Consider the following 20117-nt stretch of genomic DNA (forward strand, 5'->3'; position numbering starts at 1 on the left):
GGTTTGCAAGCTACATGGGGGCAGGACGAACTCTGGACTGAGAGCCATGAACCTGGGCTCTGTCACAACCCTATCCTGACCTTGGGAAAGTCTCTAAAGCTCCCTGGCCAGAGCTTCCTCCTCTGCACCTGGACTCAGGCCACTGGTGACTCCACAGTTCTGAGTCTGTGTGAGGAGTGCTTTGGAATGGGCTAGGAGCTGGCTGGTGGTAGAGAGAGGAACTGAGCCCGGAGCCCCCGCTGGGCCCGCCGGTGAGGCAAGCTGCCGAAAGACTCCAAAGACGGCAGAGGCGGTGTCAGGAGAGAAAGCAGACCCGGTTTAGGCCATGCTCTGCCTGGCACGCGGGCCTTCCCGTGGTCTGTGGGGTTGAGCTGGGGTTGCTATTTGTGTACTCGGATGCAAGCGCCCAGGCCTGCCCAGGTCAGGGCAGCTGCCTTGGCAGCGGCACATACAGTACAGCACGGTGTGTCCCAGGGCAGACCAAGACTCATCTTACCAGGGTCTGAGCCCTTTTGGGGTGTCTGGGGTGCCCTGTGCCTTCCCCTACCTCCTCCAGGGACCACTGGGGGGTTTCAGCTAGATGCTGGGGAGATCAGGGAGGGAGGGAAGACACTGGATTTGATTTCATGGAATTGAACTGAATTTAATCAGAGGCTCTTGAAGCCTCTAACTGCCTCCCAGAGGACATATCAGGCCCAATGGCATAGCCGCTTCTTGGGAACTGGGCTCTGGGGGTCAGTGGCACAGCTTGTTTCATTGAGAGGTTTTTCCATCAGAGTTATTTAAGCCTGGGAAGAAAGGTCACAGGGCATGAAGGTATCACCCTTGGACTTTTTGCTCCACATTGCTTAGCAGGTCAGTGACAGCTTGACACTAAATCATAAAAACCAGGGAAGGATATGGATGTACACACACAGACACACAGAAACACATAGACACAGAAACACACACACACACACACACACACACTCTCCTGTCAGGGGCCCAGGAGTGGAAATAAACAATGTGAAGTTCATGTTAAGCCCCCAAAGTCTGTCCTCATCTCCCTTGGGATTATGTAGCCCTTTCACCCTTACTAGGGACAGAGGGTGTTCTGAGAATATTAGAAACACCACAGATGGTCAGACCCAGAGTATGTTCCACCCACAATCCCCACCATCATCATCACCATCACCACCACCATTTCTGCCATCCCCACCATCCCCACCAATCCCCACCGTCATTACTACCATCACCACCATCCTTACCATCATCACTACCATAACAATCACCACCACCATCCTCACCATCATCACTACCATCACCACCACCATCCCCACCATCATTGTCCCCACCATCACCACCATCCTTACCATTGCATCTCACCATCCCCACCATCACCCCCACCATCCTTATATCATCATCATCACCATCACCACCATCCTTAGCATCATCATCACCATCACCATCACCACAGTTCTTACCATCATCCCCACCATCATCCCTACCATCCCCACCATCATCATCACCATCACCACAATTGCCACCATCACCATCCTTACCATCCATCCCTACCATCATCATCATCATTATCATCATCAATAATAGAGGGCAACAGGGCCTGAGGAAAGGGCTAGATTCACCAGAGAAGCATGGACCGTTGCTATTCCAAGGGCAAATGCCAAGCCTTGAGTGACTCATCCAACTCGGGAGTCCCTGGTGGGCACAAGAGTGGGGAGGGTCCAGGAGCAGAAGTCTTGTGCTCAGGGACTCAGGGTTCAGGATTATTTGGTTTATCAGTGGTTTGCAGCTTTGGCTGCATAGTAGAATTACTCAAGGTTGTTTTGTTGTTGTTGTTTTGTTTGTTTGTTTTTGTTAAAGTCCTGATGCTTGGGATATATCCTAATTCAATCAGAACCTCTGAGGAGAGGGGAAGAATGGCACCAAGAACTGGGTGATTCCAATGTGTACCCAGTGCCCAGAACCACTGCGTCAGAAGCATTTTTATCCCCTGGTATAGACTGGTGCTTCTCAAACTAAAGTGAAAATGACTCACCGGGGCATCTTGTAAAACTGCAGATTCTAATTCAGTGGGTCTGAGCTGGGGCCCGAGAGTCTGCATCTCTACCAAGCTCCCGGCTGCTGCTGCTCTGTAGTTAAATGGCTTCAGCCAGTTGCCAGCTGTGTGTTGGGCAAGGCATTCAGTGTCTCAGATTTCAGTCCTGATCTCAGCTGTAAAAATAGCAAGAGGAAGACTTGTCTTCCAGAAGCAAGTGAGATGAAGTAAATCGAGTAAGATCAGTTAATGTCTTATTTGCATGAAATGCTTTAACAAATTGCCTGGCATGCTGAAAGCTTGTACAAATGTATCTCTTATGAGGTATAGTACCCATATCTTGCTGCTCAGAGACTGTCAGTATTGATGAGTTAAACAGAGTTCCTGCCATAAGTTTTTCTCTAGGGAGTCAGGGGGGATAGAGATGGAAACAGAAGAATTAGGAGATAAGGAAAGAAAATTTTAACAGGTAACCTCCAACTCTCCCCTGGGGGAACCAGAAGTTTTCCTTGTACCCAGGTGTCACCACGGATCTCTCTCCCTGGCACTTTCTGTGGCTCTCAGGGTCTGGGGGAACGCAGGGAGGATTATCAATGCCATAGCTCTTGCAGTCTGGATGTGGACAGAAGGTGTGTGCAGGGAGGGGTGAGGTCTCAGGGAGAAGGCGTTTCTGTGTGCACCCCTAAACATAGGTTGACATAGGAGGCTTGGATGAGGAGTAGACAGTTCTAGATTCCAGTCACTCACTGGCCACCTGCTGTCTTAGGCAAGTCAAAGACTTTCTCTAGACCTTCTGAAATGTGTCTGATGGTAATCAAGGTGGTCAGGTGAGGTCATGAATGTGAAAGTGTCCTATCAGTATAAGTGGCTCCTTTATAATTAAAGGCACCCGAATTTCCTCCTGAATTTGATCGCAGGTTGCTGCTATAGGGGTCAATGAGAAAATAGTTGTTCTTGGCCCTTGGAGGCTACCCTAAAAGGGGAGCCCCAAGAAGTGGTTTTTCTTTGTGGGAGGCAGAGGTGGGAGTACCATGCTGTCCCCAGCAGAGGTGGGATGCTGCTTCCTCAGAAAGCATCTTTGTGAGTTAAGGGAGTCTTTGGGGCTGTGTCAGCTACCGAAAGGTAGGGTGCCAGACCTCCATTGTCCCCCTCCTGGAGCCTCCTTCTTAAATAGGTCCCAACCTGGGTGGGAGGGGACAGAAGGGATAGACCCAATCCTCTCTCCTGGCCCCATTTTACACATAAATCCCACTTACCTCATGACGGATGTCTCTGGCACAGACTAGGCCCCCACGGACTTTCTCCTGCTCTGCTCTCTCTGTGCCCTCAGCTCTCCTTGGTAAAGCCACGGGCCCTTAGGAGGGGATCCCCTCGGGAAGGGGTTGGCTAAGGCCACTGGGAAGCCCTGGCCCTGCCTGTTTTGGGTAGCTCCTCCTCCTCAGGCCGTGTCCCCTCTAATTTAAGCTAGCAAGGCCAGCAAATGCCTGCCCTTAAGGGGACAAAGTTGAATGTGTGACTTAATAAGGCCGAGAGCCACAAGTAATCCCCTAAGTACTTGCTGTGGAACCTGAGATGATCTGGCCAGTGCACACCTGTTTTCACTCCTTTGCTGATAGCAGTGTAAAAAGCCTGCGGGTTAATGACTCTAGGAACTGACCAGGGGGTGGAATGTCCAAGCATCTGTCCTATCTTGGAAAGATCTCTTGGTGAGCCTCGCTGCACGTGCCTGCTGCAAGCTTGAGGAAGGGCTGGAAGGGATCCCTAAATTTCCCTCCCCATGGTGATCAGGACCCAGTGGAGGCTCGAAAGTCAGGGGCCAAGGGTGGGGTCCTAGAGGCGGCTCGGCTGCTCCCTCCCCCAGGGATGGACAGTGGGTGATAATTCCCGAGCCACAGCTTCCAGGTCTCGGGTGGAAGGCCGAGTAATGGCCACTCTGCTTGCCTCAGAGGGCAGCTGTGAGGAGCAGGGAGGGAGGTCCACACCTCCCTCCCGGAGGACAGGAGCTAAGTGGCATTAGATTCTTTAGAGAAGCGGAGTGAGTGCCAACCCTGTGAAACTGACCAATGGTGTTCTAATCATTTAGAACGGCAAGTTTCCGCTTCGGGTGGCACGGAAGATGTTGGCAATTTGTTGGAGAATCATTTCTCTGCTGGAGAAGCAAGTCTAGAGGAGAAGGAAAGGGCGCTTTATGCAGAGGCGGCCCCTCAAGAGAAGACCCTGCTCCTTCACTCCCCGGATGGCAGGGAGGCTGAGAGCTCGGAGCAGACAGCCGCTGGGCCCCCTGCCAGCACCAGCCCGGGCCCTGATCCCGAATCCAGCCTCTCCAATGCCTCAGCCTCAGAGTCAGCTGCCCCCAGGGACCCTGCGGGACCTGGGGAGGAAGAATCAGGCCCACCCAGAGCCAGCATCCTTCCAGCAGAAGGAGAGGGCAGGCCTGGGGAAGAGCTGGGACTGGGAGAGGGTCCAGGACAGGAGGGGGCTGCCGGGGTGGCTGAAGGGCAGGCTGGGAGTGGCGCAGTCCCCGAGGAAGCTGAGGAGGTTCTAGGGGACCACCCCACACAGGGGGCAGCAGGAGGGACTGTGCAACCAGAAGGCTTGGGAGCCTCTCCTGCCATGGAGGTCATGGAGGTTCATGCCCCTGAGACACAACAGGACAGCCCAGGGCGTGATCAGGAGCCAGAAGTGCCAGATGGAGGCTTGGACATGGACACAGAAACCAAGGAGGGGGCCGAGGACCAGGGGGAGCCCAGCTCAGTCTCAGAGACCAGCCATGCACAGAGCTCTGAAGCGGGGGACACCCAGGAGGACCACCCCCCTGAGGCCCAGGCCCCAGGGCTGACTGAGGAGGCCCTGGATGAGGCCTCCTCTGAAGAAGAGAGCGGTGACCACAGTGGAGGCGAGGAAGGAGGAGGAGCGCCATCTGAAGAAGAATCTGAGGAGGACAGTGGCGACGGGGAGAGTTCAGAAGAAACTGGGGGCGCCTCAGAGGAAGCCGGGGAACCCCAGGAAGCAGCAGGAACCATGAGCCCTGGAGATGAGGGGCCCCAGCTGAGCTCTGAGGAATTGAATACAGGGCCCGAGGGAGACGAGGCAGAGGAGCCTAAGGAGGGGCCTCAGGGTAGGGGAGCATGAAGATTGATCCCAGCCCCTGGGGCAGCTGCGCTCTTCGGCAAGACGTGTGTGGTGGATTAGGCAGGGACAGAGTGCGGCGGGAGAACCCACAGCCAGCTCTGGGTTTGCTGGGTGGAGGCCCCAGCCAGGATGCCTGGCCCATGAGGGGCCTTTGGGCTGCTCATGAGCCACTAAACCCTGTTTGGAGGGACCAGTGGGAGGCCGCACCATGGACAGCCCAGAATAACCTGGTCACTTCTGAGTGAGGCCCTCTGGAGCCTTCCTGCTAGGGTTCCTCAATCCACTTCAATGCAGACCACTGCCTTAACCTGAAGGACACAGGGCACAGTGTCAGGTTTTGAGGCCCTGTGGTGGCAGGCTGGTGGAGAGAGTTGTGGGTAGGGTGTGTTCAGAGCCCCCTGGGGTCTCCCCTTGAAGACTAGGCCAGGTCTGGTGGGGTGGACGGGGAGTGGGGTCAGGATGGTGATAATGAGGGACCCTGGTATCCTGCAGGCCTGGGGGGTGGGGCACAGGGGAGGGCGGGGCCGACACTAGTGATGTAGTGCATCCTAGGGATGGCCGGTGCCCCCCATGCTGTATCCGAATATGCTGGCCTGGACCAAGAGCGGGTTGCAGGGTACAGGGCCTGGGCTCAGTCGTCTGTCTCCAATGTGGCCCCCCCACAGATTTCCTTGCAGGATTTAGTTTCCACATTGCTTGTTGGGTACTTGCACCCTCCACAACGCGGAGGGCCTGCAGCCAGCTGGAGGACCCCCATCCCCCACCCCCCACCCCCTACCCCTTGCTGTATCTGGGGTTGGGCTGTCCTGGGGGATCTTGGAGAATCTGTTCCTGAGGTGTTGCATGAGACACAGTGATTCTTCTCTGCTCCCATCGCCTATGGGACTCGTTTCCCCTATCCCTCATACCCAAGTCCATCCCACCTGGTAGGCCTATAACGCAGGCACCCCTCCCTGGGAACTTGCAGGGGGTCACCGGGGCATCTCCCGCTTGGGCAGAGGAATGGTTGGCCACCCCCTGCCCCAAGACATCCAGCCGCAGCTCTTCCCACCCAAGCCCCACAGCAGCCTGTGTGATCCTGAGAAAATGCTCATTTTGTTGGGTCAGTTGTTTGCTTAGAGCCTCTCCCTGGCTGCCAGTGCTGCTAGGAAGTAAGGCCGACTCCTGTAAACCACTCCTGTCTCCTGCCCTATCTTCACCTACTTAACTCCTCCCCTCGGATCTCAGCTCCCAGGTGGGGTTTCTGACCAGCCTGCTCAGACTTCACAGGCACACGTCTTAGGCCCCCATAGCTTCTGGAATCTTTCCTGCCATAGCCACAACACTGACCGTAATTATTACCTTACTTTCAAGACGATTTCTCCCCCTCTTCCCATGTGACTATAGGAAGACTCTCCAAGGGTAGGAGTTGTGTCTGTTTTGGGCACCACCGCTTTCCCAGCGTGGGGCTCTGTGCCTGACCCATGCTAGGTGCTCAATTCATTTTTGCTGAATATGTGAAATGGATCATGGAGTTTAGCGGAAGCTGAGTTTGGATTTTCAGAGTCTCTCAAGATAGAACTCAGTTCAGTTGAACTTGGCAAGCCTTCCCGCAGCCCTTCCTTATGCCTTTTCCTGCCAAGAGCAAAGCCCGGCCCTTTGCTTTGCCCTAACCCTGCTCTCTGCTTCTCTCCCCAGAAGAGGCAGAGGATGTGAGTGAAGAAGCCCAGATGAGGGACCGCTCCCACATCGAGAAGACTCTGATGTTGAGCGAGGACAAGCCCGTGGATGATTACTCTGGTAACCAGAGGAAGGACCTGGGACTGGGGGTCGGGCTGGGTCTGGGCTCCAAGGCAAGCAGGTCTCCAGGGCTGAGAGCCCTGGAAATGGGGGCCCTGTAGAAGAGGCTCCCAAAGCAGCGTCCAAGGCCCAGGTGGGAGTTCTCGATTGGCAGGGAGGAGGAGAGGTGATCCAAGCTGAGGGAACAGGGCCAGGGCCAAGGACAAATCCCAGTGCTGCTGCCTGGGGCCCAGTGCCAGCCTTCATGCGGCGGCTGGGGAGGCTTGCTCGTAAGAGTTCGTCCCATCTGCTTTGGTTTTTACAGTTTATAAAGCTCTTTTCTTTCTGGCACTTCACGCTCAGAATAACCCAAGGCTTTCAGCGGGGCTCATGCCTCCTCTTCATTGACGAGCTGGCTGGAGCTCAGAGCAGCCTCGGTTTGCACAGTTTGCATGGGGCACACAGCTAGAGGGGAGCTGTGGGAGGGTCAGGTCTAGATGGCCTGGTCTGGGGCCCCAGTTCTTCCTTCTGGGCCTCACACGCTGCAGGCTCCCAGCCTCACTCTGTGAGTTGCTTTTCCCTGGAGGGAGAAGAGGATCAGGTTTAAAAAAAAAAAAAAGTAATGCAGGAGATTTTGAGGGTGGGAAGGAATGCCTTTTGGTTAACAATTTCCAAGGGTTGGGATGTGGACCAACTCCTGTGAGGCTGCCAGAGGAGGCGGGTGTGGGTTGGGGGGGAACATGGGGGGGGCCCTGCTCCCCACTGGCCTGGGGTGGGCAGCTACCCTGCAAAGTGAGCTGGTCTCTTCCTTTTCACCCTTCTCTGCCTCCAGTGGTGCTGCAGCGGCTTCGAAAGATCTACCACTCCTCCATCAAGCCCCTGGAGCAGTCATACAAATACAACGAGCTTCGGCAGCACGAGATCACAGGTACCCTCGTGGCTGATGCCCGCGCGTGCTCTTGAGCTCTGTGAGTGGTGGGCGTGAGGAACACGTGGAGCCCAGTGCTCCTAAATTCCACCCCCCAGGCCTCTGTCACGTGACCAGCCTTCCCCTCAAGAGTGCTCTAACTTGCATCGGGTTTTGTGGGGATCACTTTGCACCTGTTCATGGTTCAGTAGGATGCTTGTGGTTTCCCAGGACCATGATGCGAATTTCCATCCGTCCCTCCAGAGCCCCCTGACAGGGAAGAGATCATGTGTTAAGTCCCCTAGTTGGCCCAGAATCCTTTTTTTTTTTTTCTTTTCTCCTTATCACTTCGGTCAGCTTTCCTTGGGTCTGGATTCTTTTAAAAATTGATTTTTGGAATAATAAAAACAAGGGATACTTTTTGCCTAACCCCCCCATCAAATAGTGGAAAATAGTATGAATTGAAAAATAAAAATCCCTCTCTTGATTTTCAGCGTCTCCACTTGTACCTCAGAGCCTTCCTCTGTTATAGTTTCCTGCAAATACTTACAGACATTTGCTCTGCTCCCAGGAGCAAGCGTGTCTTTTTCTGTTTGTATTTGACCGAAATGGTAAAAGCACAGGGCTGCGTGAAATGTTACAAATGCAACTCCAATTGTTAGATACATTTGTAGATGTATGTGCAGATTTGTAGATGTATGTGAAGATACATTTGTAGGACAAATGTTTCAAAGTGTAACTGTGGAGTTAAACATTTTCGTAGCTGTTGCCAAGTCGCCTTAGGTCAGACGGGTTTGTGGCCTTGATAATGGTCTGGGAGAGTCTCGTTGCCCCACAGCCCTGCGCTTTTCCTGAGTTGTTCATCCCCGAAAACTTTCACAATGTATCTGATTGAATGGAGAGGGTGTTATACATCTTTCCCTGTGTGAACAGGCAACTGCCATATTCTCTTGTGTGATGCTCTCCATGGGATGCTCTCGAAGGCTCCAAAGTGGGCAGGGTATTTAGGGTGCCCATTACTCTTGCTTCACAGAAGAGGGACCCAATGCACAGGGAAATGCTGGGTTTCTCAGGATCACACGGCTGAACCAAGAGCTGGAACTCTCGGCTCCTTCTTGGGGAGAATGCCCTATTCCATGACTTCCCGGACAGCCTCTTCCAAGCCTAAGAGGCAACCATCCTCTTAGGCTTCACAGGAGATGTGTGAGGTGGCAGTCTCCTTTGGCTTTCCTGTCCTCCACACTGGCCTTCCCTTGAAGCCCCCGCAGACCCACCCAAGTGGCCCGCCCGAGGCTGTGGGCTGGCGGATGGAATGGTGCTGTGCAGGGAGGGCGCTCCTGCCTCCTGATCCCCGCTTTTTGAGCTTGGCTTCTCTCCCCTCCCCGTCCCGGTGCCAGGGATTCTGCCTCCCTGCCTGCAGGGGAACCTCAGCGTCTCACCTGTGGCCTCCAGCACATGCCAGTAACGCCCCCTGCTGTAGACAGCTGAAACAGCAGCCCCCAGAGAGCCCGCTTCTAGTTCTTCTCAGAGGGAGCTGGAAGATCCAGTTCCCCTAGTGTCCCCTGGACCTGGGTGAAAGACACTCTGCCTAGAATCTTTGTGGTTATAACTAGTCTGCCTATCCCTTCCTGTCCTCGAGCCAGGTGTTGGCACTCAGGGAGGCAAGCAACTCATCGTGTGTGTTTGCTCCATTCCTGAGAGGAATGGGGCAGGGCCGAGGTATCAATTTCAGGCAATTATATATGTGCCTGCCACTTATGAGACACCATCTTGGTCTTCTGGGACTAAGTTTCACCTCAGAGAAAGAAAACCAGCACTTCAAGAAGCAAGGTGCAGAACAAGAGGAATACTACACTCCTCTTTGTAGAAAGAAGATGGGGAATGTGGTATCTGCTCCTGTTGCTTAGACCGCGTGCATTAAAATGCCTGGAAGAATACATCATGGGTGTTATGACTGAGGCAGACTGGGGATAGGGGTGAGAGACTTTCACTCTATACCCTTTTATACTTCTGATTTTTGAACCAAGAAATTAAATATATCAAAATGGGGGGGAAAAAAAAAGAGGATCTACTGTCCAGGGCCTATGCGCCGGGCTCAGGGGGACCAAGAGGTTGGAGAATGTGAGGTGTACGTGATGCCGGGTTGGTCCCTGTGCTGTGGCTCAGGGACATGTTGCAAGAGCAGGAGCCTGTGAGTCAGCAGCCAGTGGCCCTGTCTCCCCCACCCCCTGGTTTTGAAAGCACTGGAAGATTCTGCTTTCCCTTCTTAGAGACCCCAACTGGTGTGGCCCAGGCAGGTTGCTCTTCCTGACATTGGACACGGGGCCCAGGGACCCAAGAATTGCCTAGTCAGTGCTTGGTCCTGGGAAATAGATCATGGTCTTTGGAGGCTAATTTGAGACTGGCCCAGAGCCCAGGGTCAGGCTGAGCCTGAGGTAGGATGTCAGGAGGCTCCCATCCAGGATGTCTAAGATTGTGTGAGCCTATCTCATGTCTTTTTCTTTCTGTTACCAATCCAGATAGCAGAGGGTTTTTTTTTCTTTAATTTTTTTAAAAAAATTTTCTTTTAAAGGATTTTATTTATTTATTTGACAGAGATACAGACAGAGAGAGCACAAGCAGGGGGGGAGCAGCAGAGGGAGAGGGAGAAACAGGCTTCTGCTGAGCAGGGAGTGCAATGTGGGGCTCGATCCGAGGACCCTGGGATCATGACCTGAGCTGAAGGCAGACACTCAACCAACTGAGCTACCCAGGCACCACTTAACATTTTATTTTATTTTTTATTTTTTTTAAAAAGATTGTATTTATTCACTTGACACAGAGAGAGATATCACAAGTAGGCAGAGAGGCAGGCAGAGAGAGAGGGGGAAGCAGGCTCCCCGCCAAGCAGAGAGCCTGATGCGGGGCACGATCCCAGGACCCTGAGATCATGACCTGAGCTGAAGGCAGAGGCTTAACCCACTGAGCCGCCAAGGCGCCCCATCATTTTATTTTTAAGTAATCTCTACATCCAATGTCGGATTTGAACTCATAAACCCAAGACCAAGAGTTATACGCTTCACTGACTGAGCCAGCCAGGCGTCCCCAGGTAGCAGAGTTCTAACCTCTCCCCCTGTGGCAGCTCCCTTCTCCCCTTCTGATGAGCAGTTCCTCAGATGCAAACCAAGAGGCCTCACCCACAGTGAGCTCGGAGTCAGTGTTTGTTGATGTCATCTCCTCCTTCTGGAGCCTGTGTGCCAAGGATCTGTGTAAGGCCAGAATCACGTCTCCTCGCGTCTTTTAACTGGGTGATCACATTTACATAGCAAGAGACATGCCACTGATAGCCATACCCTGCCCGGTCCCATGTAGAATTCTCAAACTCCATTAGATGGACTGGGATGTGGCGGGAAGCACCGTGTCACTCCTGTACGAATTTCATCAGTCACTTCCACGTCTAATTCCTGCTGCCTACAGATGGGGAGATTACTTCCAAGCCCATGGTGCTATTCCTGGGACCGTGGAGCGTTGGCAAGTCCACCATGATAAACTACCTCCTCGGCTTGGAAAACACTCGCTACCAGCTCTATACAGGTAATAGCGGATTCTCGTGCACGTGTGTTTGGCATGGCAGTATCCTCTGTGCAGGCACGATGAAATAGTCATGTGTGTCTTCGATAGAACAATGGGAGTTACATACAAGAAGCCAACAGCTACAGTCCGTGTTCACAGGAGAATTTGTAAACAATGGCTGAGAGATGGAAACCACCCAAACATCCACAGACAAATGAATGGATAAACCAAAGGGTCTATCCGTACGATAGAGTGAGGAGTATCATTCAGTCTTAAGAAGGAATACATTTTGGAAACATGCTACAACATCCATGAATCTTGAAGACACTATGTTGAGGGAGATAAGCCAGACACAAAAGAACAGATGTCCTCCAATTCCATTTAGGAGGAGCCTAGAGTCATCCAATCCACAGAGAACAGAGTAGAGCAGAGATTACCAGGGCCTGGGAAGGGGGGGATGAATGGGGACAGGTTCAGTTCAGGAGGCAGATGGTGGTGAGGGCTGCACAGTGGTATGAATGTGCTTAATGCCACCGAGCTGTACACTCAAAATGGGTAAAATGGTAAATTTCGTGACATTTATTTTACAGTTAAAAAAAGAAAGAAGACACTAGCTTAGCAAACAGGGTATCCAGTTTTTGGGGCAAACCCATCCTGAAACCCCTTGCTTATCCACTTACTTTGTAGTAGGGTCTCTGTCCCAGAGGTGACTGTGTTCCAACTGCCCTCATGCCCATGCGTGCAGGTGCTGAGCCCACCACCTCTGAGTTCACCGTCCTCATGCATGGACCCAAGCTGAAAACCATCGAGGGTATCGTCATGGCTGCTGACAGCACCCGGTCCTTCTCACCCCTCGAGAAATTTGGCCAGAATTTCCTAGAGAAGCTGATTGGCATCGAGGTTCCCCACAAACTTCTGGAGCGAGTTACTTTCGTGGATACACCAGGCATCATCGAAAACCGCAAGCAGCAAGAAAGAGGTAATGGAGCACTTGTGTCCGAACACCTTGAGTTTTGTGTTAGAAAACAGTCATTGGTGGGTGGTAGGCAGGCAGGGGAGAGGAAAGATGGCCAGCATTGTCCAAGGCAAATCGGATCCCAGTCCACGTGTACTTGACCTCTGGTTAACTTGGGTTCTGGTTTAAACCTGACCTCAAACTCCTCCTGGTCCAGGGTCTACTTTACCAGGCCTGCTTGACCATAAGCCTGTATTAGACTTCCCAAAATTCTCTTCCAATGGGAGAAGAGTGCCACTTTGGGCCCAGCAGACACTAGGTTATGACAGAGGTCGCTAAGTATTACCGTGACACGGGGCTGTATGCAGAGATGAGTCATCACAGGGCATCTGTAGGACTATAGGCCCAGATGGTGGATCTCACTGTATGGTTATAACTCTCATTTTGATTTTATGACCATTTTATTACTGGTAATAATATTGTCACTAATAATTATGATAGTAAATTCACCTTTCTTCTTCTGTTATGCATCGGATAATTATGTGCATTACGTTGATTGTTGTAGAAGAATTTCAAGACAAGTATTCCTACTCTCCTCATTTTGGAAATAAGTGGAAGGAGTTAAAATATGTTGAGAACCTACCATGTGAGAGGCGGTTTTAGTTAGGTGTTTTCTGTTACTTACAGCAACATCATAATCTTTATATAGACCTAGGTGCTATTGTTCTTCTTGTCATTTTGTAACTAAAATGGTGAAGGTTGGAAGCTTTTACTCTTCTGGGCTGGCCAGTGGTAGAACCCAAATTCCAGTCTGGGTCTTGGGCCAGCTCCACATCGCTTCCCCCTAAATAGCACATCCTCTCCCTCATATCCTTCTAATTCCCTGACTTCATCCCTTCAATGTCTTTGCCACTGTCCCATATCTTTTTCAACAGTAGAAAGATCTCCGCTTTGAAAAAGTATTTTATTTTCCTGGAGCCTTGGATTCCATAGATTAAGACAAGGATCAAGCTATTCTTGGCTCAGGGCTGACAAGGCCCACGAGATATGCAGTTAATTCTTTGAGTCTTAAAAAGCCCAGAAAATCCCTATTGCCTTTACTTCCTTCAGTGCAGGCAATGGTTTGGTTCTGGAAGGGGGCACGAAGGGTTAGGGTAAGCCTGCTCAGCTTGACTTCTTACTCCCCCCCATCCCAAGGTTACCCCTTCAATGACGTGTGCCAGTGGTTCATCGACAGAGCGGACCTCATCTTTGTCGTCTTTGACCCAACCAAGTTGGATGTGGGTCTGGAGCTGGAGATGCTCTTCCGCCAGCTGAAGGGACGTGAGTCCCAGATAAGGATCATCCTGAACAAGGCCGACAACCTGGCCACGCAGATGCTTATGCGGGTTTATGGGGCCCTCTTCTGGAGCTTGGCCCCACTCATCAATGTCACAGAGCCCCCGAGGGTGTACGTCAGCTCCTTCTGGCCACAAGACTACAAGCCCGATACCCACTGGGACCTGTTCCTCAAGGAAGAGATCTCTCTTCTGGAAGACCTGAACCAGGTGATCGAGAACAGGTTGGAGAACAAGATCGCCTTCATCCGCCAGCACGCCATCCGGGTCCGCATCCATGCCCTCCTGGTCGACCGCTATCTGCAGACTTACAAGGACAAAATGACCTTCTTCAGCGATGGAGAGCTGGTCTTTAAGGACATTGTGGAAGACCCCGACAAGTTCTACATCTTCAAGACCATCCTGGCAAAGACCAACGTCAGCAAGTTTGACCTTCCCAACCGCGAGGCCTACAAGGACTTCTTTGGCATCAACCCCATCTCTAGTTTCAAGCTGCTGTCCCAGCAGTGTTCCTATATGGGGGGCTGCTTCCTGGAGAAGATTGAGCGGGCCATCACACAGGAGCTCCCCGGCCTCCTGGAAAGCCTCGGGCTAGGAAAGAATCCAGGTGCTCTCAACTGTGACAAAACAGGGTGTGGCGAGACCCCAAAGAATCGCTATAAGAAACACTAGGTCATTGTGTCTCCGTTCTGGGGTTCCTGTTGGTGGATGAGCTTGTGTCCTAACTGTCTGAGAAGTCCTGGTTTATTAACCCTTTGAGCCACACTGGCAAGAATCCTTACATGCCGGAGATTTGGGAGTTAATTGAGGCCAGTGGTGGGGGAGCGTGTGGGTCAAGGGAGGCGAGAGGAAACTGTGAATTATATAGTGTGCCCATCTTCTTGCTTCCGTGGGGGGCCTGACTAAGGCAGGTCAAGCCCCGCCAGTTTTTCCTGGGTCCTATTGCGAAGGGACAGAAAGCAGCTAAATTCTAGTGTATACTGAAGTGATGCGCGTCCAGCTGAAAGCAGCTGAAGTTCTCTTTTATGTCTCTAAGCTGGGAAAAAGAGGGAAGACTTGATTTCTGTAGGGCTGCTTGGGTCCTTCGTGACTTCCTCTCATGCAGTCTCCTGGCCCTCCTCCTTCTAGGCCCTCCTCCCTCCTTCCTCATGGAGCGGGGGAACAGTTTAGGATACCAGAATGCTGAGAGAGAACAGGAGTCCCCTGGGCCAGGAGAAGGTGCTGCCTTCCCCCTGCCATTTCTCTGATGTAGTCCTCTAAGCTGGTTGGGAAGCTCAGTCCCTTTCTCGGCCCCAAAAGGAGGCTGAGTGTTCCATGCAAGTACCAGAGGGGCTCAGAGGGTTAATTGGTTTGCAGTGTGTCTTTGTCTATTGCATGTCTTGGAAAACTCAGACCCCAAAGGCGGGTTTCAGAGGGGACGATGGAAACCTTGCTCCTTTTCCTGAGGGTCTTCTCTGGGCAGCCCATCTCCCCCAGACGAGGAGGAGGCAGTTTCCATCCCTTCTCTGCAGAGACGCTCTGCAGAAGAGTCGTTCCCTCCTGGTTTTCACGCCATGGCTTTTCCTTCCCCTTCTTCTCCATTCCCTGATGTGCCGACACTCAAAACTCAAGAGTGATTGCCCACGAGTCAGAACCAGCATCAGGCACTCGGTGCGGGCAGAAGCCAAGGCTTCACATTCAGTGTCCGCCTGAATTGATACTGGTTTGCACCACGCGTACCACAGGGCAGCCAGTGCCTTCAAATCCGTGTGAATATGCATGTCCTGCCTTGTCCGAGAGCGAGAGGAGGGAGACAGCAGAGCCCAGCAGGCACGGAGAAGGGATGCGCTGTGAGGCTCCTGCCTGGCTGGTGGGCAACCCCGGAGGGCAGCAGGGAGTGGAGGGAAGGAACCTTTTGATGAAAAGTAGGTGAGTGAATGGTTTGTGCAAATCCAGGAGACCTGGCCCTGGGCTGCCCTCTGCGGCACCTGCGGCCTCATGAGCCAGTCTCCCTTGGGAGTGAGTGATTTGGGGGGCTTCAGTGTGAGGCCTGAGTCAGGGCCCACCAGCACCAGGAGGTCACCTTGGACCAGAAGGAAAGTGAAGATGAAGGCGGACGGGAGGCACTCCGAGGACGAGGCCGTGGAAGTGAACTGCTGGTCAATCAGATCAGGTCCCCGCGGAGAATTCGGAATTCCTGCTTCCCAGAAGGATTAGCTCGCGGGTTCAAGCTGCAGCAGGGCCTGGAACCTCCCACAAGTCAGCCAGAGGCGCCAGAGCCTCCAGGACATTGCTTCTAAGGACAGAGCCAAGCAGAGCGCTGGGGTCTGCTGGGGCGCCCAAGGAGTCTGGTGACCAGGGCCCAACGAGCTGCTTTTCTTCTCATTAAAATCCACCCTTGCCTCACCGCACCTACCGTCTCAAGAGTCTGCCCTCCCGCCTTGCTCCTTGATGCTCCCAATGCCTTCGAGCAGCTCAGGCAGGTCTGGTTTTCTCCATGCAGCGGGGTGGTGCACAGTGCAGACCCGTGCCAGCAGCCGATGCCCCTGTCACTCTGCGGGAAGTGGGTGTGAGGAGGCCAGTACCTTCATTCAGGATCTGTGTTTTCATGGGGCGGGGGATGACATGACCAGTGTGATTGTTTCTCCCTTTCTTCGTTCCATTCATTTGCCTTTTCTCCCTCCTTTCCCTCTCCTCTCTTGTTGACCTGACTTTTCTCTAAATTGCCAGTGGGCTCATCAGCCGGCTCGCCTGGGCTTTCCATGCTGTTTGGGCCCTGCTCTGTGGATGTGGATTTCAAGTAGAATTCTGACTCTTTGGTTGCGGGGGGGGCGTGGATTGGGACCTGGGGTAAATTGAGGATCCTGAGATTTCCCCCCAAGAGGAGTTATCTGTAAGTGTTTGTGCCTGAACAGTGCTATTTCTCTCCAAACTGGAAGCTTTCCAGTGTTAATGCCATTCTGATTTCATCGGGGAAGAAATCTCAATAAAGTTCAATCTCTCTGGGACATCTCATGCTTTCTCATGGTCTCCAGCCTGCCTAATCTCTTTCTCTTCCTCTTAGACTGATTTCTATTAACACTTGTTTTTCAAGCAGTTTGAGGCCCACAGCAAAGTGGAGAGGGAGGTAGAGGTTTCCTGCACGCCCCTGCTCCCACGGTGCACAGCTGCCCCACTAGCAACACCCCCAGCGTGGGACATGTGTTCCCACCGGTGAGCAACACCCCCAGCGTGGGACATGTGTTCCCACCGGTGAGCCGATCCAGACAGGCCAGAGTCACCCAGAGTCGACGCATTAGGGTTCGCTCCCGCTGATGTGCATTCTGCGAGTTTGGACAAGTGTGTCACCATGTGTCTGTCCTTAGAGAATATGGGGTATTCCCACTGCCCTAAAAATCCTCTGCGCTCCGCCTGTTCATCCTTCCCGTCTCTTCCCAAACCCGAGTGCTACTTTCTAAGTTTCTTAGGGATAGATAGATAATCCATGAATTGCCCACTCGTGTTTTAGACACCCCCAGCTGCTTCTTCTCTAGACCCCTGTTGCTTCTAGCCCCCGCCCCCAATGTCAAAGATGACCTTGAAAGCCAGGTTTCCCGTTGTAGAATTGGAGATGAGGACATCCTCTCTCCTCAGCCCCTGGCTGTTATTCTCCCTGGTGTCTGTGGTGGTAGCCCGTTCATAGGAACTATGGAAGCGTCTGTCCCCAAGTCTCTCAGAGAGGCAGACACACCACTCTGTCCACTCTGTCTGTGCCCTCAACCATGCCACTGCCCACTTGGTAGCTGAAGGTTCTGGGGAGGGAGCTGGAGAGTCTGGGCCGAATGGAAGGACAGTGCTTCTTCTTGGCTTCTCCTGAAAGTGGTTCTCCCTGCGCCAGGATCCCGGGCTTCTTCCTTGTACTTGTTTTTAAAGGGAACTTACACTGTCCTTGACTCCCCAACCCTGTGCCCCTCAGAGCAGAGCTCCTTTACTTTGAAATTTTACCTCTGGGGTCCTGAGGACCTCACACCCTGGTTTAGAGCGTGTTTGCAAAGGAAGGAACTGGGCTCTGGGGAGCCAGTGGGAGGCTGGAAATAGGGGGCGTGTGAGACTGAACAACGTGCCATCATGAGGGGGTCAGCACAGGGAGGAGAATTTGGTGGCCACCCGCTCTGGGTTTCCTGTCGGGAGAGGCTGATCTCAGGGTGGGATGAGTAAGGCAGTGTGACTCATTGCCTCCCTCTCCCCTGCCCTCATCTGATTCGGGGGTCCACAGTCAGCAACGGAGTAGCCTGACCTAGATCAGGCCACTGCCGCCCTCCCCCAGGTCAGCTCTCCCGCCCATGACTGCAACCAGGGTTTTCCCATGACTGGGAGAAATATGGAGCATTTCCCTGGAAAAAGGAAAGTAGGTGAGGATAGATGTTTCAAAGATAAACATCACACACTAGAACCTGCCAGCATTTTCAAAATTGTGCTATTTCACAAGCCCTGTACCCTACTGACCACCTTTACCCTGTCTGCCATGAGGACAGCTGGATGCCACGGAGAAAGCAAAGTCGAAGACCATTCTAAACCCAGCCTGATGATAGGAGGGGCCTAACGGACAGTGGATCTCCGTGGGGATGTGTACGTATCTGAGTATGTGGGGGTTACCTGTGGCTATATGTACAAGGGGTGTGCAAATGCCTGCATGGAAAATCGGCGTGTGTGCAAGCCCTTGTGTATGTGTTTGTGGCCGAAAGATCTCTGAGTATGTAGCACAGCGCCCAGCACGGAGGGCTCATTACCTGCAAGCTGTCAGAATGAATGAAACAGTAAGCAGGTTTGGGGCAAGTAAAGAAGGTGTCTGTGCGCCACATGTGGTGTGTAGAGGGTCCTGGAGGGGAAAGGGATGTCTGGGTGTGGCTGTGAAGAAGTAATTGTATGAATGACATGTGGATGACAGGTTATGGGAGCACGGATGTAGGCAGGTGTGTGCACGAGGATAGATGGATGCCCCAGCCAGGGGTAGACCCAGGAAAACCCAGCCATAGGAGGACACCTCCGAGGCCCTGGCTTTGCAGTTGCAGCCCCTCCTCCCCACCCTCGTGAACTAAGGGGAAGTTAGAGCCTTCAAAAACTTACAAGTACTGGCAATGTTTTGTGCTGATTCTACTGTCTGTGACATTCGACTCGAGCTTCTCCCAGTCCAGGGAAACCTTAATTTTTCTTGAGAAGATCATAAAGGCAATAAAAGAGAAGCATAAGAAAAACAAGAAAATCAGAGTAGAGATATGAATTTGCCTGTAGCAAAGGTATATCCCACAGGTTCTAAGTTAATCCCTGTATCAAAGGGTAAAAAAATAACCTGCCTAATTGAGCATTCTTCTGTGTCTGCTTGCACTGTGGAAACTGTTCTGTTTTCTCATCATTTCAGGAGGGAAGAGAACCAGCTTCTAGAGTTTTGCCAGGAACTAGGCTAGAGACCTATAGACATTCCCACAGTTACACTTGACGTGATGTGGTAATTCTAACAGCCACACGCCTGGCCACAGGCCAGATATTTTCCATGTATTATTTCATCCAGTGCTCACACAACCCCACAGGTAGGGAGCCGTCTGCTTTGGAAAAGACTAGAGACTCTGGAGTCGGATGGCTTAGGTTTCCGTCCCGGGCTCCAGTACTTACTGGCTGGGCAGCATCAGGCAAATGACAGTTTTGTCCTTCAGAATACTCAGCCATGAAATGGAGATACAAATAGTCCCCCCACCTCTCCTGTGGGGCTGGGGGGAGGATGACATCACTTAAAACATGTAGTGTGCTTGAAGTAGTACGCAGCCCACAGCAAGCATTCCATGCTGTTACTAGTCTTCATATTTTACTGATGAGAAGACTGATGGTCAGAGCGGTGGGGAGGTGGCGTGTGGAAGTGGGAGGGCCAGAATTCCATCTGAAACCTGACTCACAGCAGGGCGGGCGAGCTTACTTGCCCAGGGTCACATTTGGGGACACTTGTCTTTCTGATCCCAAGGCCTTTCCCTCCTCTTCAGAAACTGGCGAACACGCAGAATTGCCTGATTTTTTTAATGGTCCGTCAGCACCTTGACTCTTGATGGTAACAAAATTTTAAAACACTTAAACATGATTTGCATTAGAAAATTTATTTATTTAAAAGATTTTATTGGGGCACCTGGGTGGCTCAGCAGGTTAAAGCCTCTGCCTTTGGCTTAGGTCATGATCTCAGGATCCTGGGATCGAGCCCCGGTATCAGGCTCTCTGCTCAGTGGGGAACCTGCTTCCCACTCTGCCTCTTTGCCTGCCTCTCTGCCTACTTGTGATCTCTGTCTGTCGAATAAATAAATAAAATCTTTTAAAAAAGGAAAAGATTTTATTTGAGAGAGTTTTCACATTTGATCCTTTCCCTGATCATCTTGTAAAGTAGATGGGGGCAGGCATATCTATTATCCTTAAATCCAAATCCAGCACGGGGAAGCTGCATCT

At 52.3% G+C, this 20117-nt stretch overlaps 1 protein-coding gene across 1 annotated transcript in view; it reads left to right on the forward strand.

The window, feature by feature from the left end:
• The window catches only part of LOC111156136 (sarcalumenin), a 34985-nt gene extending 20314 nt beyond the window's left edge, over window positions 1-14671 (forward strand). Inside the window, exons 2-7 of the mRNA XM_022516794.1 lie at window positions 4119-5153; window positions 6845-6946; window positions 7758-7853; window positions 11289-11405; window positions 12130-12363; window positions 13537-14671. Of these exons, the coding sequence (XP_022372502.1) occupies window positions 4119-5153; window positions 6845-6946; window positions 7758-7853; window positions 11289-11405; window positions 12130-12363; window positions 13537-14348 (2396 nt within the window). The 3' untranslated portion in view covers window positions 14349-14671. The remainder of the gene's footprint in view (window positions 1-4118; window positions 5154-6844; window positions 6947-7757; window positions 7854-11288; window positions 11406-12129; window positions 12364-13536) is intronic.
• Window positions 14672-20117: the final 5446 nt, after the last annotated feature.

This window comes from Enhydra lutris, unplaced genomic scaffold, assembly GCF_002288905.1.
Source record: "Enhydra lutris kenyoni isolate GAN:26980312 unplaced genomic scaffold, ASM228890v2 scaffoldscaffold45, whole genome shotgun sequence".
In the NCBI taxonomy this organism is placed as follows: domain Eukaryota; kingdom Metazoa; phylum Chordata; class Mammalia; order Carnivora; family Mustelidae; genus Enhydra; species Enhydra lutris.